The sequence below is a fragment of the Rhinolophus sinicus genome, linkage group LG01 (assembly GCF_036562045.2).
Source record: "Rhinolophus sinicus isolate RSC01 linkage group LG01, ASM3656204v1, whole genome shotgun sequence".
NCBI lineage: Eukaryota > Metazoa > Chordata > Mammalia > Chiroptera > Rhinolophidae > Rhinolophus > Rhinolophus sinicus.
The window spans coordinates 155,498,742-155,517,665 of NC_133751.1; the positions used below are offsets into that span (position 1 = coordinate 155,498,742).

The 18,924-nt window shown below is 34.6% G+C and overlaps 1 protein-coding gene across 10 annotated transcripts in view; it reads left to right on the forward strand.

The window, feature by feature from the left end:
* PPIG (peptidylprolyl isomerase G) overlaps positions 1-18,924 on the forward strand; it is a 47,809-nt gene that overhangs the window by 17,445 nt on the left and 11,440 nt on the right. For all 10 annotated transcript variants that reach the window (XM_019727384.2, XM_019727382.2, XM_019727386.2 and 7 more), the window contains 4 exons: positions 1,252-1,339; positions 5,404-5,433; positions 5,525-5,664; positions 16,518-16,728. In XM_019727384.2, the coding sequence (XP_019582943.1) occupies positions 1,252-1,339; positions 5,404-5,433; positions 5,525-5,664; positions 16,518-16,728 (469 nt within the window). The remainder of the gene's footprint in view (positions 1-1,251; positions 1,340-5,403; positions 5,434-5,524; positions 5,665-16,517; positions 16,729-18,924) is intronic.

Consider the following 18,924-nt stretch of genomic DNA (forward strand, 5'->3'; position numbering starts at 1 on the left):
TTAAATTTATTCCTAGGTATTTTATGCTTTTTGGTGAAGTTGTAAATGGGATTGTTTTCCTAATTTCTCTTCCTGATAATTCGTTGTTAGTGTATAGGAAAGTAGCAGGTTTCTGTATATTAATTTTGTATCCTGCAACTTTACTGAATTTGTTTATTTTACTAGTTTTATTGGTAGAGTGTTTAGGGTTTTTAATATGCTATCTGCAAATAGTGACAATTTTACTTCTTCCTTTCCAATTTGGATGCCTTTTATTTCTTTTTCTTGCCTAATTGCTGTGGTTAGGACTTTCGATACTGTGTTGAATAAAAGTGGCGAGAGTGGGCATCCTTGTCTTGTTTCTGATCTTAGAAGAACAGCTTTCAGCTTTTTACCATTAAGTATAATGTTATCTATGGGTTTGTCACAGATGGCCTATATTATATTGAGGTATGTTCTCTCTGTACCCACTTTGTTGAGAGTTTTTATCATAAATGGATATTGAATGATATTAATCTTTATTAAAGGAGATTCTACAGTATTTCTTAGTAACGATACTTACATTTTTAGTGGGCCAATTTTTCTGTGATTTTTTTTTTTAAACTCTTTGATATTCTAAAATTTGGCTATGATGTTTTTCCCAAGTTTAACTTTTCTCTCTGAGATTTTTTTATTGATCTGAAGATTATTTGAAAGACTATAAGCATGTGATCATCGAAATAACTTTGTATTTCCCATCATTCATCTTGGGGATTCACTGAAATTTTGTTTCATATTCCATTTACTTTGTTCTCATTCTGATCCACGATGGGAAGGCAAGCTTCTCTCTTTACAATAAGTGATGCTGTGACAGAGATTAAGTTAATGAATGCCTCTCTGTGCTCTGGATATGTGCCTTTTTGTGCTTAAAAATGAAACAAATGAAGTATAAAAGAATCCTATCTGGATTCTTTCTCTTCCTTTTTAGGAGTTTCATTTTCTTTAAGCAAAGAAATTTGTATTGTCTTTTCCCCAAAAAAAATGTAAAGGACAAATGGAAATGGAAAGAAAGAGAATAGATACAGTATTTGGATTTTATAGCAAGAGATTAAAAATTAGAAATGTATTAATCTGAAAAAATGGAGGAAGGAATTGGTTAACATTTGACTCTTCTTTTAATCTGACATTTATATAAATTTTGTCTGACAATTACACATGATATGAACACAGAATGATGTGGGGTTTTTTGGAGTTTATCCCTATATTATAACTGAAAACTTTGCTTCTCTGTAGATGAAAGTTTTGCTGTTAAGCACAACAAAGAATTTCTCTTGTCAATGGCCAACAGAGGAAAGGATACAAATGGTTCACAGTTCTTCATGTAAGTATTTATGATTTGATGGCTTAAAATATCCCTCTTTTGGTGTGTCTTTTCTGTGTGCCTGCCATCGATCACTAATAAATAGAAGAAGGATTCATAAAGGGACAATTTTTGAAGGAGGGAGAACAAAGAATTGCTGAAGATTGGGAAATTGTTGAAAGGGGAGTTGAACTGTAGGGCTAAAGTTTTCAAATGATAAAAACTTGTCAAGAGGACACAGGAGACAGTTTGAAGGGGTGGGGTTCCCAGTGGCCAAATTAGGACAATTTGACCATCAAAATAAATAATGATAATAATCAGGTTATAAAATAAAACAAATCCAGGAGTCCACACAGATAGAAATAATAACTGAGTGAATAACAGGGAAGAAGGAAAAAGCTGTTCCTTAGAAGAATGTCAACTAATAAATGTAAAAGGAGTGATAGAATTAGAAAAAAATGACCATTTTCCAATCATCTAGTAAATATTGATTCAGGAAAGAATTAACTATTATCCTGGTAAATTTAGAGGGCATGTTTAACAAGGAATGAGGTATTTACATAGAGACTCTCTCCATAAGTTACTTAATTATAAAGAGTAAAAATACAGTCGATCCTTATTATTCAGAGATTCTGTATTTGTGGATTTGCCTACTCACTAAAATAAATTTGTAACCCCAAAGTCCATACTGCTAGTGTTTTCCAATTCTAACTACAAAAAAATTGTGACCAGGACTCTTGTCAGCAATGCATATTTTTTATCATGTCCTGTGGGTACAGATTTGCTCTTTCCTTCAAGACCCTTAAATTCTTCTGGTCTCAGAAGAACTTAATCTGTTAGCACTGTGTGTATTATTCTAATGTTTTTCTATTCCATATTTGTAACTATCTTCTTTAACAGTTAAAAACCTGGCTCCCATTATCTTCAAATTTTCTACTCATTTGCTGAATCCTAAAATAAAAAATTGCCATCCTATACCACTGTGAAAAGGAACCTATTAACTAGACTTCACTGTTTATAGCTATTTTTGTGTTTAGACAGAGAATGATATTTAGTTAAAATATTATGTTTAAAAGTTACCTGGGTTAGTAATTTTTGAGGTGAATTTTATATGGTCTGACTCTCAACATGCTATATATGATGTTTTATTCTGGAAATCACTCCCTAGATAGAACGTTCTCTCTTTTTTGTTGTTGTTGTTGTTGCTGTATAATGCTCTATTATGTGTATATACTGTAGTATATGGGTCTTGCTGATTTTTTTTAAGTGCAAACAACTACCATGTTTGTTGTAGAAAAATTAGACCACACAAATAAAAACAAGAAAAACATTCCCATCCCCAGAGCATCTTCCTAATACAATAAAAATGTAGGTAGAGTGTTGCATATAATCTATAATCAACTTTCAGATATAATACAAATTTCTTTGCAATCACTAAATATTAATCAACATTTTAATAACTGTATGTTAATTTATTGTTTGAATGCACTGTGCTTTGTTTAATTAACTTAATTTTTGTACATTTGTTTTGTTCCCATATTTCAAAGTGCTGCAGTGAACATTGTGCCTGTTATTTGATGCATTTTAATTATTTCTTTTATATAAGTTACTAGAAGTTTACTTAGTGAAATGATTATACATTTTCAAGCCTTTCCATGTATATTGCTGCTTTGACTTTCAAAAGGAAGTACAGTATAGTATCAGCAGTAAGTGCCAGTTTCACCAGATCCTTAGCAACACTATTATCATTAATTTTCCTTTAAAATTCTTCCTGTGCTAGCTAAAACCCTTACGTTCATATACTCTTTCAAGTATATTCTCTGAATCTTTCTTATAAGTGTTAATTTCCTCTTACCTCTTTCCATTTCTAAATAACCCCTCTCTACTTTTCCTGTGTTCTATTATTTTTTCTTTAAAGGAAACAGCTTCAGTTTTTAATCATTAAAAAAATTTTTTTATCTTGGTAACATATATAAAATTGGCCACTTTCACCATTTGTAAGTGTACAATTCAGTGGTATTAAATATACAGAGGGTGCCAAAAAATATATATGTATTTTAAGAAAGGAAAAAATTGTATTAAAATTATAATACTCAACATATACTGATAACGAAAGATGCATACAAGTCAAGTATATACATTTTTTTGGCACCCCTAGTTTTGAAAGAGCTTTGTAACTATCACCACTGTTTCCCAAACCATTTCATCATCCCAAGGACTAACCATTTTCCTTTTCCCCCACCCCTGATGACCTCTATTCTACTTTCCATCTCTATGAATTTGCTTATTCTAGTGGAATCATGCAATATTTGTCTTTTTGTGTCTGGCTTATTTCACTTAGCATGTTTTCAAGGTTCATTCATCTCATGTATCAAAACGTCCTTTTTATGGCTGAACATCACTTCATTATATGCATCTACATACCACATTTTATTTATCCGCATTCATCTGTTGGTAGACATATGGTTGGTTTCACCTTTTGGCTATTATGAATAATGCTGCAAAGAACATTGACATACACATATTTGTTTGAGTCCCTGTTTTCAATTCTTTTGGATATATATATACCTAGGAGTTGAATTGTTGGTTCATATGATAATTTATGGTTAGCTGTTTGAGGAGCTGACCAAACTGTTTTCCACAGTGGTTGTGTCATTTTATATATCACGTGCACTGTATAAGAGTTCCTATTTTTCCATGTACTCATCAACACACTTTTTCACCAATCTGAGAATGACCATGAAAGCACTGCTGCTAGTATTGCTTTAGGGGTTACAAATTCTAATGAGCAAGTAAACTTGCAGATTCCGAATCTCTGAAGTGAGGAGCGACTATATCTAGATGCAAAGTAGATAGAGAGATAGACAGATAGCTATAGATAGGTATATACTGAATATAATAACATGTAATATAAATACATATGTGATGAACACCTAGGTTTTTACATGTCTACATGGTTTTAGCAAGTTCAAGTGAGCATAGCTTTTGATACTGAGAAAATAATAATAGGTTTTTTAAAAGTAAGGTGAAGTTTTAAAAATATATGTACGGGTTAGAAAATTTTTTAGTAGTATTGCATGTGCTTTAGCCAAAGGTTAAAGTCTTTTTGATAAGATTTTTAAAAAATACTAAATCTTATAGAGTGCCCATCTACAGTCCACGGTACCAGTATGTCCTAGCAGCTACTCAAGTATCACTCTTCTTAACTACAAAGCTTTAAGGCTGGTATGGAGAAAGAAAGAATTTTTTAAAATTGCTTCATTTGCAAAAAAAGACTTGTTGCTTATTTTGAGTTTTGTCCAAAGTTTTAATCAAGATCTTCTTCTTCAACATGATGCTTATGTCAGGGTTAACAAACCCAAAGGTCTATAGTTCTTAGGCAACTAATATAAGCAATAAAGCCTGCTGGGACAAGAAACTAAATTGTTAATCCCTGTATTAAAGAAGACGGGATTGTCAGCCTGGCCAATTTGTCATGTGCCAGGTGCCACATCTCCCACGTTTCCAAAAGGTCTGAAATCTGGATTTTTGTGTAAAAGAATCCAACATTTAAAATATTGGCAGCTAATTTAAAAATTTATAAACACTATATGGATCATTTTCAAAAGAAAATATAAGGGCCATCAGAATATGATCTGTACTTTAACTGTTTAAAATGTTACGATTGAAAACACTAATGTTAAATCCATAAACTGGTGAAATGGTTCGATAAATTATGGTATGTTCATATAGTAGAACATTATGCAACCATGAATGTTCAATGAGAACCCAGTCACATGCAAGAAACATAGGTGGATAGAAATAACACCAAAAATGTCAACTTTAATTACATGTACATTTTCAACCATGTGTAGATATTAACTTTTACAATCAGAAAAAGTTTTTGAAAATTCATTATGTGGAAAGCATCTTGCATTCTCTTCTACTTAAAGTTAAGGTAATAAGATTCTATTATGTTTAATATATATGATTTGTTTGTTTGCAACTTTGTTTCCAATGCAGTTATTTTCTTTTCCTTTTTAGAGATGCTAACTTTGTTTTTCTCTGACTTTGTTTTTATTCTTCTGTCTGATGATTTCCAAAAGAACAACGAAACCAACTCCTCATTTGGATGGGTAAAGATTATTTTAATTTATTTTATAACCTACTTTAAATTAATATTAAAATAAGAAGCTTTTATTTAATCATCTTTACTTGACTCTTTAGGCATCATGTTGTTTTTGGACAAGTGATTTCTGGGCAAGAAGTCGTGAGAGAGATAGAAAACCAGAAAACAGATGCAGCTAGCAAACCATTTGCTGAGGTGCGGATACTCAGCTGTGGAGAGCTGATTCCCAAATCTAAGGGTAAGAATTACATATTTCTGATAATTCTTATGCATATAAAACAAGTGGGGGCATTCTAAACAGTTGGCATGAAATTCACATTAAAGTGAAAATAAATATAAGGTTTTTATGTTTTTAATATATTTTTGTGTGTTTTAAGTGTGTTTTATCTTCATACTTTGTTCATTTACCACAGAACTGCTTAACTTTTTCTTGTTATTAATTTGTAGTAATTTGTCCTTCTGCTTCCACTTTGTTTTTGGGGTTTTTTAAAAACTGTAGTTGTCCTAATAGCACGGACAATAAATATTCTTCTAAGGAAAAAGATGATGGAAAGAAGATGATAGTTGAAGAAAATAATATAGATTAAGAAACTTCAGGGGAATAAATTATTTCCCCTTAATTCATTGCTTAGATTCAGAAGCATCTGGCATGTTTGAGAACCTTCGTTTACTTAGACCAGACATTTGAAGTTAACATTAATATTTTGATATATTATCTGAAATGTTAAAAACTTTGTTTTTAGTAAATATTTGTCTTTATATTACATATGAAATGTGTAACTGCTACCATTTGTTACAGATACTGGTTCTGACACTCCAAAGTAACGGGATGAGATTACATTCAAACCTGTGTAGAAAGCAATAAAATATTAAATTGACTCTCTTTGTATTCTTCCTAGTCTAGGCACCAATAATATCAATACTTAGTTTTTCATGGTTAACAAAGGTGACAGTCATCTATAATCATACTGATCCTCACAATAAGCCTGTAATATTATTTCCCCTATTTTACAGATGAAGATATATTTACCACATCAGGGAACTAAGCATCAAACCCAAGTTTGCTGCCTCCAGATATAAAGCGCTTTCTGTTATGTGTTGCTAATTCATTAAAGTCTTTAACATTCCTTTCAGAATTGCCCAGAGTAGAACATTATATTCTCAAGTTTGAGGTATACTGATTTGCTCTGTAACATTTAGAAATAGGTACATTTTGGTTTGTTTTAATTTAAAAAGACCTAGGATGGTCAAAGAGAAAGCTTATGTTTAATTTTCGGTCTCTGCATTCCATTTTGATTCTGATGATTTTTTCTTCTGTATCATATAAAATATGTACCTCATAAACCATTGCAGGAATATGCTGCAGCTCATAATGGGAATGTTTATATAGCGTCTTGGTTTTCATGAGTCTGGCTGTTCTCATTTACAAACGGCACATGTAATGCATGCTTTGTGTTCATGAAGATACGGTAAAGAATGAGGTGTTGTTGAATATCTTACATTAAACATTTTGTTTTTAATTTGCAATTACAGTTGATATACAATTATATGTAATTTTCAGGTATACAGCATGGTAATTAGACATTTATCTACATCATACATTTAAAAAAAAAACTAAAAAGCAGTCTGTATTAATGTTTGCAAATTTTAGACCCTGAACCTACTGATCTTTAATTCTTCAAAGTGTTGTACAATTGGAATATTTTAGTTTAAGGCATTATTTCTTCCCACATCATATAGGAAATCTTCATCTTCTGTTCTCTACATGACTTTTTTTTCTTACATTTTGTAATCTTTAAGTCTCTTGTGTTAGGATCTGTTCTCTGCTTATAAAAGTTAAGCATGCTGTGCGGTTTATATTTTTAGAAAGAGTTTAAGGTAATCTTACATTTTAAACCGTAAACAGTTACAAACTAGTAAATTTGGTGTAAAGATTCTTTTGGTATTAAAAGATCAGTGTTTGAATATTTGCTGAAAGCATGACAAAGTGAATGAACGTCACTCTTTACATATTATTTATGCCTTTATAATGTATTTTCACTTGAATAAATGGTAATTTTGCCCCTGCTGTTGTGGTCAGGAAATTGTGCTGAAAGTTGATGTAGCATCTTAGTGTATGTTCCTCAAACTCGCATGAAGGAAACATAGTATGTTTCAGCAGTTGGGGAAAATTTGGCCCCTTATTAGTACTGACTAGGAGTTCCTGCAAAGGTCCCATTTGTTTTGAGCCATACCTCCCATGCCTATGCTATTCTGAATAACACTGGAAAGAAAGAGGAAAAGATCTTCATGTTTGAGATCACACAATTTAGTACTTATTCTACAATCCTTCAATTACCATTCAGAACATTAGTTGGAGTGGATTTTTTGTCATGCATTTATGTAACCTTTTTTTAGGCAGAGCTATGTCTTATATCCATTTTGAAAGTTTCATGGCCTCCTTACAATTTTAAATCAGGAACTGTCATAAAGCCTTGTGCAACACTGTGGAGTTCACCATCATTGCAATTAAAACGTTGAGTGAGAGATTTACACCCCAGTTTAAAAAGAAAAAAATACAGAATCTTTTTTTTTCTTTTCTAACTTCCGGAAAGAAAACAAAAAGACTTCTGAAGAAATCTGACTGTCTCGGCCCACTTGTATGTGGTCTTGGTGAGTCTGGGCAACCTTCATGGGCCTTTCTTCCTTTACTATTTGCAAGATTGGAAATTCTGCTTTTTGTAGCTATTTGAATGTACCTAAGAAGGTTCAGAATCTGAGAGAAGAACCTTCCAACAGATGCAGAGATGGAACACTGGAGGCTAATAAAACTATAATACATCCCTATAGAGGCTGTCAAGGGGCAGAGTGGAGGATAAAACACAGACCTCCTGAGATTGAAACTACTACCTTGATTAAGGTACTTCCTGGTTTTTCATGAGTTGGCATGACTTCAGGACATGCTGGTCTTTTCAGGATTCATTGCAGTTGTTTAAAGAGAGATGTGTCCACCTTGGCCATACAACAAGAGATTGGGGTCATTGCTATTTACACAGAAACAGAAGTTCTGAGTTATGGCAATATGTAGTTACATGAGCAGAAATTTTGCATATACGTGGCAGGAAGCAGATTGGTTGGCAATACAGAAAAAAGCACAATAGAGGAAGCAGCTGGTGAATCTTGTACTCAGGAGACTGGAGAAGAAGACTATGATGAGAGGATCCCATTTGTGTCCTTATTCTGGAATTAAGAGCCATGGTGATGCTACTTTTTACTGGAAAATAGTGGGATGTTTAGAAACTTTAAAAAAGGAGACCAGTAATATAGAATGAAAATATCTAAAGGATTCCTATTTTAGGAATATTTCTATTTCAAATTTTATTTTGTTGATGGCTTAGAAATTTTCTTCAATATAAAGTTTTCATGTGAAATTCATTGGTATAACATTTATAGATCTCAAATAAAAAACTAGTGAGGCAGCATTTTCTCACCTTAGATTTTTTTACAAGTAAAATGTTCTGCACTTAAGAAGGAGTTTGTTAAGTAAAGTCAATGCCTATTTAATAGGATTACACCACACCTTACCCCACCCCACCCCCAAAGAAGATCCGTGAACAGGTTTGGGAAATTCTTTTACATAGTGATAAGCAAACTACATAATCTAAAATAAACTAACCAGAAGAGTTGGAAGTGCTAACTCATTTGTAATTCCTTTTCATCCATTTTGATTCTTAACTTGCATTGTGGTTTTGCTGATAGTTTCCTTTTGTCTTAAAGGATACTTACATGCTTGTAAAAGATATTTTGAAATAGATTTTGTGTATGTGGTTAGGCAGGAGATAGGGTTTTTTGGAGCAAAGAATGAAAACAATAGTTGTCATACTTGGAGAGTATGACAACTTTTTAAATGTAATACATTCGTTTGGCTCAAAATTTAGAGTATAAAAGGATAGTCAGTAAAGTTTTCTTTGCATCTCTGCCCATCGTTTCCCATTTCCACATTTTGCATATCATTCTACATGTATGTGACTGTTCATGTAAGACCAATTCCTAGAAATGGAATTCAGATTATAGGGGTCATGGATTTGTAATTTTGGTAGACACTGCCACTAGAATATAGGAAAATAAAATTTCTCTATACCCTTTGTAGAACCACACATTATCAAACGCTTTTATCGTTGCCAGCCTAAAAGTTGTTTTTTTTAAAGATAGTTTTAATGAGCATTTCTCTAAGCTGTTTAATGTTAGCATCTCTTAGAGACCCATTTATATTTATTTTTATATGAACTGATTGTTAATTTCCCTTACCCTCTATTTGAACCCATTCTATTACTCTTCCTTCCTGAAATTCCAAGCCTCCTGTTGTTTTCTGTTCGGAGGACTTTCTTTTGCCTTTTTTTATTTTTATTTTTATTGGGGAACAGTGTGTCTCTCCAGGGCCCATCAGCTCCAAGTCAAGTCTTTGTCCTTCAGTCCACTTGTGGAGGGCGCAGATCAGCTCCAAGTCCAGTCGCCGTTTTCGATCTTTGCAGGGGGCACAGTCCATGATCCCATGTGGGAATCGAACCAGCAACCTTGTCAAGAGCTCGCACTCTAACCAACTGAGCCATCTGTCCGCCCCTTGCCATTTTTTTAAGGGTAGGTCTGCTGGCAATGAATCGACCTAGTTTTCTGAAAATGTCTTTATTTTGCGTTCATTTGATGAATATTTTCACTGAATGCAGAATTCTGGGTTGATAATTCTTTTAGCACATAAAAAAGTGTCATGCCACTTCCTTCTGGCCTGTCTGGTTTCAAATGAGATGTGTTTTGTCTTTCAAATTGTTGTGCCCCCGTAGGTAACTTACTGTTTGTTCCTCTCTAGCAGCTTTCAGTATTTTATTTTTGTCTTTTCTTTTTTAGAAGTTTTATTTTGATGTCTTGGTGTGGATTACTTAAAGTTTATCCTGTTTGAGGTTTGCTTAGCTTCTTGAATCTGTAGATCTGTATGTTGGGCCAGATTTGGGAAATTTTCTGCCTTTCCCTTCCCCCGACCCTCCACAGTTTCAAACTTTTTCTCCCAGGATTCTGATATCACAAATGTTACATTTTTTGTTTATTATTCCACAATTCTCTCAGGCTCTGCTCATTTTTTATTTTCTCTGATGTTCAGATAGGGTCATTTCTATTAGTCTGTCTTCTGGGTCACTGACAGTTTACCATCTCTACTCTGATATTGAGCATGTTTAGTGAGGTTTTTTATTTTGGTTATGGTATGTTTCTTTTCATTTGGTACTTTATATCGTCTTTTTCTCTGAGTTCTTTTCCCCCACTTTTTGTTCATTTGCTTAAAGAGTTAATAATTGATTGTATTTTGAAGCATTTTTAAGATGGCTTCTTTAAATTCCTCTTCAATTCCAGTATCAGTTTCTGGGTGTTGGCATCATTTGTCTTTTTTTTTTTTTAATTGGGGAAGGGGAACAGGACTTCATTGGGGAACAGTGTGTACTTCCAGGCCTTTTTTCCAAGTCAAATTGTTGTCCTTTCAATCTTAGCTGTGGAGGGTGCCGTTCAGCTTCAAGTTGTTGTCCTTTCAGTCTTAGTTGTGGAGGGCGCAGCTCAGCTCCAGGTCCAGATGCCGTCGCTAGTTGCAGGGGGCGCTGCCCACCATCCCCTGTGGGAGTCGCGGAATCGAACTGGCAACCTTGTGGTTGAGAGCCCACGCTCCAACCAACTGAGCCATCCAGGAGGCAGCTCAGCTCAAGGTGCCGTGTTCAATAGCTGCAGGGGGCGGAGGGGAGTTGAACCTGCAGCCTTGTGGTTGAGAGCCCACTGGCCCATGTGGGAATCGAACCGGCAGCCTTCGGAGTTAGGAGCATGGAGCTCTAACCGCCTGAGCCACGGGGCCGGCCCCGTTTGTCTTTTTTTATTGTCTTTTCTCATTAAGCTGCAATTTCCCTGGTTCTTAGTATTAGTGATTTTTTTTTTTTTTTTTTTGGTATCCTGGACATTTGGGGTATTATGTTATAAGACTCTTGATTCTGTTTATGTTTTCTGTTTTAGCAGGCAGTCACCTTATTTAGGTTTAACACGTAGGTCCTGGCCTAACTTTGCAGAGTGTGGTTTCAATAATTAAATTTTCAGAGCCCTTGCAGTACTATTCAGTTGTACTTTGTTTGTGTGCTACCCAGGAGCTTATCTGAAAACCTGGATGCTATTAACAATGCTGTTTAATTCTCAAACCTTTTGCCATATTCTGGTCAATTTCACTTGGTGGTCTGCCCAGGACTTCATATATAAGTTTAAACAATCTATTTCTACAGCTTCCTTCTCTCTTGAAATCCATGCCACTTGCCAGTGCAGGGAGGGGCACCAAAACCCAGGCTTCACATTTGGTCTCCACTGACATCACTCTGCCAAGGAAAGGGGGGAACACGCTTGCTGTCACGGAGAAAGGGGGTTGGTGGTGGAGTAATAGGAGGTATATTGAAAATCCAAGTTGTCTACTTTGTCTCTGCTGACATAACCGAGAAGGAGTGGATATATCTTTTTATTTTCTTGGTATTTATTTACTTAGAGTAGGACAAGTATTGGTAACGAATATTTTTAGTCCTGCTACACCAGCCATCCTTCCCAGTCTTTTCTCTGGAGAGAGCTTTTCTTGGGGCTTTTAAAATTGTGTCCCATTGGCCTTTCTGAATTTCAGGCTTCCCCAGGGTGAAGTCAAGGTTATATGGAAGGCAAATTGAAACCATCATGTCATCCTCCAGAGATCCCTGGCCATTCTGCCTTCTTTCTGTTTTTCAGTCTTATGTTTGTTATTTTTGCATTATGTCTAGGGTTTCTACTTAAACTTGGCAGGTTAGGGAGAGATGAATCTATTTCATCTTATACAGAATTGCCCCATTCCTTTTTTGAAGCTTTTTACCTTATATAAAAATCTGCCCTTTTTAAATCCAGAATCTACTCATCCTTAATTTAAGCCTGTAAAGACTTTGTTCAGTGCTTAACACTCTATAGGTACTTTAAAGGTATTACTTTCTGCTAGCTTTTCCTACTCCTATTTCTAATCCTAATATAGTTAATTCTGCTGTTCAGGTTGTTTTGAAAACATGCATTTGTTCCATTTGGTTGATATATTAGAAAACAATTTGAAGATAACACCAGTTTCATCTATTACTGTGCATGATTTTGTCTATAATAAACACTAAGTGATATCAGAAAACCATACCCAGCTGAACAGCTTCACATATTGCACATCCTCAAATATCTACTAAGCTACCTCAGTTCATCACCTGTGTTACGAGCCACACCTAAGCACAATCTGCTGCTGAAACTTTCCATCTGCTTTCAGATCATCCTCCTACTACTTTATAGTAACTCAGAAGCTGCAGCCCTTCTGACGTTCACTTCCACAAGCAAACCCCAGGTCTTTTTCAAAGCAGTATTGTCATATTTATGTTATTTCTTAACCATTTAACATGTGTAAAAATCTGCTGCCGTTTTGATTAGTTTCCTTTCTTTTGATGTGTCACTGATGAAGTTTCTGGGTTTTGTGCCCCATTTTTCCAATAGGCCATGTGGCTTTTATTTTGCAGTTTTTCATAGCACAGTGATTTATAGGAACACAAATGTATAACTAACTGTACTTCTACAAAGCCTTTCTACTTTACACTTGTCCTTGCTGACCATACTCACTTCTAAATCCATATACAATCTGTAGTCAGAGTTTTTAGAAAATTTAGTAAGTGTATATTTTCCAATGCTATTTGCTATTGAATTCAAACATGTTGATCTTACTTTCCAAGTAGATTGTAAACTCTGCAAGGGCAGAGCACATGTCTTACAAAGTTCCCTGTGGAACTTCCCCATATATTCTACAATTCTTTCTCTCCGTGTCTGAGCTTCACATTGAGTATATATCTAATACAAGTCAGTTAAACTGAGTTGCTGATCTAAGAAGGATAAAATTTCAGTCAGATTCACAATGTATCTAAATCATATATTTAAATTTAGATTAACGTAGATTTGTAACTGAAGCTACAATCTATTAAAGTGTAACTGCCATTTCTCAATCATACTCGGGTTTTTTGGTGTTTTTTTTTTTTTTTTTTTTTTTTGTATTTCTTTTTTTCCTTAGCAGACTCATAGGAAAAGGGCAGGTAAATTAAATTTTACACATAATTTGGACAGATATGAAAAGGGGAGCTTTTTCAACCTTAGAGGAACTTTCCAAACTCTCTTCCAGGGCATCTTCCTAAAATCAGTTTCTTTTCCTTTTAAAGTTGATGTCATCTGATAGGCAGATAAAATTACCATAAAAATACTTATAAATCTCATTCTGGATTTCCATACTGTTGTAATATCTTGCTTCACTCAACTGCATTATTTAGTATAAACTAAATAATTGTCATTTGAATATATTTAATACATTTGGTGGGAAGAATAGACTTGCTTTTTAAAGAAATGAACTACAATGTATTTCTCATAGGAAAGAATCTAAAGAATGCAAAATAAATATAAAAGTTGGAATTAGTGAAAGCTTTGTTAATCTTGGGGTAAAGCATTACTACTATATTTTGTCGAATAATTTTAACAGCTATGTTTTGTGCTTACGTGGAATATTTTTATTTTGCTTACATATTGTGTGGTCTCTAATATTTTTATTTAGAGTTATTCATTTGAATTTATTTTAGTCCTTAGATTTTTTTGACTTTGATCCCCTCCTCCATCCCTCAGATTTTTAGTATATATCAGTAGATTTTTTTTTTAAGGTTGTACATGTTTGCAAAGCCAGACTGCCTCACCAGCAACAGTGGTCTTGGGTTCAGGTTAACAACTGAACTCATGGGGCAAGGTAGGCTTCACTCGGCAATAAGTTTATTTACCTTTACCTTTAAGTTTATTTACCTTTAAGAAAGGATACAGGACAAAACAGCACAGCTTATGTAGCAACAGCGTAATGGAAATCTCACGTATTCTGGGCAGAGCTTGCACACATCCCAGGCATCTCACACTTGGTATTTTCATGATCCTGAGGAGCACAACTGGGTGAGGAAAGACCACCTTAGTTCAGTAAAGCCGTCACCTGGGTTCCTTCAGCTTTTTTACCTTGTTCCCACTCTCCAGTAGCATGTCACTGTTACTAGAAAAGCAATTACGACTGAACTACAATTCCTCGACCAAGTGTATATAGTAACTTCAGCCAGATTCTCACTTATTTTGGATTTAGTGCATGTCTATAAAGTCTGAGTTAAGAGTCTCAAGAATGATTTGACCAAATGCCAAATTCTTAAGTCTTCCTGAGACTAAAGAAAGGTTACAAACCAGCTGTTAAACCTTCCAGTTAAGGTCTATAAACAGACAGACAGCAGTCAGTCCAAATAAATACTTTGTCATTGATTTTTCTTTTATTGAAAATATTAACATACAGGGAAGTAATTGAAATAGTACAACAAAACACCCATGTTCATTACCCAGCTTCAACGATTAATTCATGGCCAATTTCGTTTTTTACCTCTGGTTGGCCAGTTCTCCATTTCCTGTTAGTTTGAAGGAGATTCTGGGTATAACATTCTATTGATAAATATTTCATTATTTATCTTTAAAATGTGTCTCTTTAAAAACATAACCAGTACCGTAATAACATGTGCATGTATGTGCACATACATATTCCTTAAATATCAAAAATCCTGACAGTATTCAAATTTCTAATCGTTTCATTGATGTTAATTTTTTGATGTTTGAATTTGAATCCAAATAAGGTTCAAACATTGGAGTTGGTCTTGAAAGTTTTTTTGTTTTTGTTTTTAATAGATTCCACTACCATCTCCTTTTATTTGCTTGAGATTTGTTGAGAAGTCTAGGTTATTTGCCCTGTAGTGTTTCCCATTATGGTACACACTGGATTTTACTGATTATGTCTTTATATGTATGTTCCTTCTATGCTTCCTATTTTGTATACTTTTAAAGTTCTAGAAAATCGATCAGATGCAGTTTTTTGGGTTTTTTAAATTCCTGTTGATAGGAGCAAGAGTCACATAGGGCAGATTGCCTTTGTGCTCTGCAGCAGCCATTGGTGATTAGTACCTCATTAGGAGTTGTCACATTGTGATATTCTAACTATGATTCCTTCTTCATTTATTGCTGGAATACTTCTGATAAAGAGCATCTCCTTTTCATCTGCTATTTAGTTAGCCAGTGGTACAGTTCATATAGAAAAAGGATAAATGCTTTGTATTTTATTTATAAATATCATTATGAACTGATGGATTCTAATATACTGATGTGTTCCAGTTTATTGTAGTTATCCGTATATCAATGTTGTCTCATCTTTGGCCTGTATTCACTTCTTTAATTCCACCATGGTTTGAATTAGAATACCTTTAGATGGGTCAGGCTTTATCCAGTTTGTCATATCTTTCCCCAGTTCCTGTTGAATTACACCAGGTTAACATCACTAATTTATGTTAGCTGCCGAGTCCTTAAAGCATTTGAGTTTTGGGAACCCTTTTAAAATTATTGCTTCCTTAACCCAAAACAAAATTTTAATTTGAAATTATTTTTTGTAGAAATCCCAAAATATTGTTATTAATCATTAGTAAATAACTATCCTCTGTTGTAAGTCTTTTCTCTAACTTACAAATTTCTTAATCATCAGGGAATGTTCAGGCATTGAAACAAGCCAGTGGACTTGTGTTTCTTATCTTTCAACAAAGTATTTTATACTTCATGCAAAGTTATTTTTTTTTCTTTCTGTTATTTCTCTCCTCTACTTGTACCTCCAGTCTTGAGAAAAAGTTGAAAACTACAAGATTAGAATCTGGGATTCTTAAATGTTACTTCTGTGCTTTTTAAAAAACTGTGTTATTCAAATGTTTCCCAAAATAACTTAGTTTATTGTTTTAGACTTACTTAATACTTTTCCAGAATTCTTTGGTTTACTAGCTGCAACTCTAACCCGTGAATCTGGGTATCTGGGTTCTAATCCTGACTCTTGACTCCATTCCTGTACTCCTCAGTTCAAATAGCTGGATGAGCTAAATGTTAAATACTGGACTTTAAAAACATAAATTTCCACTTACAAAGTTTGTCTAAAAAGTATTGACTAAAGACCTGTTATTTTTATTAAAGCTAAGAAAGAAGAAAAGAAGAAGCATAAATCCTCCTCCTCCTCCTCCTCATCCAGTGACTCAGATAGCTCAAGTGATTCTCAGTCCTCTTCTGATTCCTCTGATTCTGAAAGTGCTTCTGAAGAGAAATCAAAAAAAAGAAAAAAGAAACATAGGAAAAATTCCCGAAAACACAAGAAAGAAAAGAAGAAGCGAAAGAAAGCCAAGAAAAGGTCTTAATTTTATTTTTCCAAATACTAGATTTATATTCTAATTCCCTTCTGTTTATAATAAATCTACTGGGATTTTGGATCGATTATATGGGAACATTAAAATAGAAATATTTTATAGCATGAAGATAAGACCGTCTTGATATTCCACAGTCTATAAATTAAATGGGGGTACATTCATCTTCATTTCTTTTATTTTAATAATTTATTTTTCAATTACAGTTGACATATTAGTTTCGGGTGTACAACATAGTGATTAGACATTTAAAAAACTTACAAAGTGATCAACTCAAAAAAGCTAGTACCCATCTAACACCATACATCGTTACTACAATATTATTGACTGTATTCTCAATGCTATACTTTACATTAATCCCTTCCCCTTTTTCACCCAATTCCCTCCTATCTGGCAATCATCAAAATGTTCTCTGTATCTATGAGTTTGTTTCTGTTGTGTTCATTTATTTTGTTTTTTAGATTCCACATATAAGTGAAATCATATGGTATTTGTCTTTCTCTGATTTATTTCACTTAGCACAATACCCCCCTCTTTGTCCATGATGTTGCAGATGGCAAGATTTCATTCTTTTTTATGGCAGAGTAGTATTCCATTGTGTGGGTGTGTGGGTGCATGTGTGTGTTGTGTCACTTTATACATTCTTCTACTGATGGACACTTAAGTTGCTTCCATATCTTAGCTGTTGTAAATAATGTTGCAGTGAACATATGGATGCATATGTCTTTTTGAATTAGTGTTTTGGGTTTCTTTGGATAAATATCCAGAAGTGGAATTGCTGGGTCCTTCTTTGTTTCTTGTTGTAGCCTTTGTTGTAAAGTCTATTTTGTCTGGTAAAAGTATTGCTACCCAAGTTTTTGTTTTTCTTTTCTATTTTCATTAAATTAATCTTTTTCTATCCCTTTACTTTCAGTCTGTGTGTGTCTTTGGATCAGAAGGGAGTCTTACAGTCAGCATATGTAGGGACCTTGTTTTCTTATCTATTCAGCCACCCTGTATCTTTCGTGGAGCATTTAATCCATTTACATTTAAAGTCATTGTTGATAGATGTGTAGTTATTGCCATTTTATTATTCACTTTTTTAATCTTTTTTTTTCCTTAAAGAAGCCCCTTTAAACATTTCTTGTAATATTGATTTGGTAGTGATGAATTCCTTTAGCTTTTTCATATCTGGGAAGTTCTTTTTCTTTTCTTTGATTCTAAATAATAGCTATGCTGGGTAGAGTAATGTTGGTTACAGGTTCTTTTCATCTTTGAATTTTTGTGCCAGTCTCTTTTGTCTTGCAAAGTTTCTTTTGAGAAATCAGCTAACAGTCTTATGGGAGCTTCCTAGAGTTTTGTTCTATTTCATTTGCTACATGTTTCTTTGTCTTCATTTTACCTGCCACCCTGTGTTTGTTTCTTTGTATTAGGTAGAGCTGCTGCATCTCCCAGTCTTGGTAGAGTGGCCTTAAATAGTAGGTGTCCTGTTGGGTTCAGTAGCACAGTCTTCCCAGTCACCAGAACTGGATGCTGCAGGTGTGTCCCTTGTGTGGGTTGTGTGTGCCCTCCTGTTGTAGTTGAGAGATGTGGTTGCTTTTGGGACATCAGTGGGAGCAGTTGATCCTCAAGCTGATTGGTTGTGAGGACTGGTTGTGGCTACAGTGGAGGAGCTGTTTTTCCTCCTTGCGGAGCAGGATTTGCTTTAGCAGGGCTCTGGTAGCTGCCAAGTCTGCCCTTTAGGTATGTCATTTGTGGAGGTGTTTGGGTCGTACTCTGGTTTGGCCTAAAGCTGGCCACTGAGTGTATTGGTTCTGGGGTTTCTTGGGAGAGGCTGTGGTGTAGGACATAATCAGGTTCTGCCTTTGCCCTGCCCGGGCCACTTGGTGTGCGCTACAAAGTGATCTGCATTTGTTTGCTACTTGTGCTGGGCTTGGAGGTGTCTGAGAGGCTAAACTGAACCAAGGCTGGCTACCACTAGTGCCGGGCGTGGAGCTGCTTATCAAGAGTTACAGGGCACACCAAGGCCAGATGCTACTTGTTTGGAGTTTGTGAACCTTTGAGAGATTTTAGGAAAGTTCACAATATGAGTCAAGACAGGCCGTTTGTATGAAAAGCCACTGGATGCTGCTTGAGTGTGCCAAGGTCTCAGGGAATCACCAGGATGGGGCAGATGGTGTTAGCTAGGTTGATGAAGACTCAAC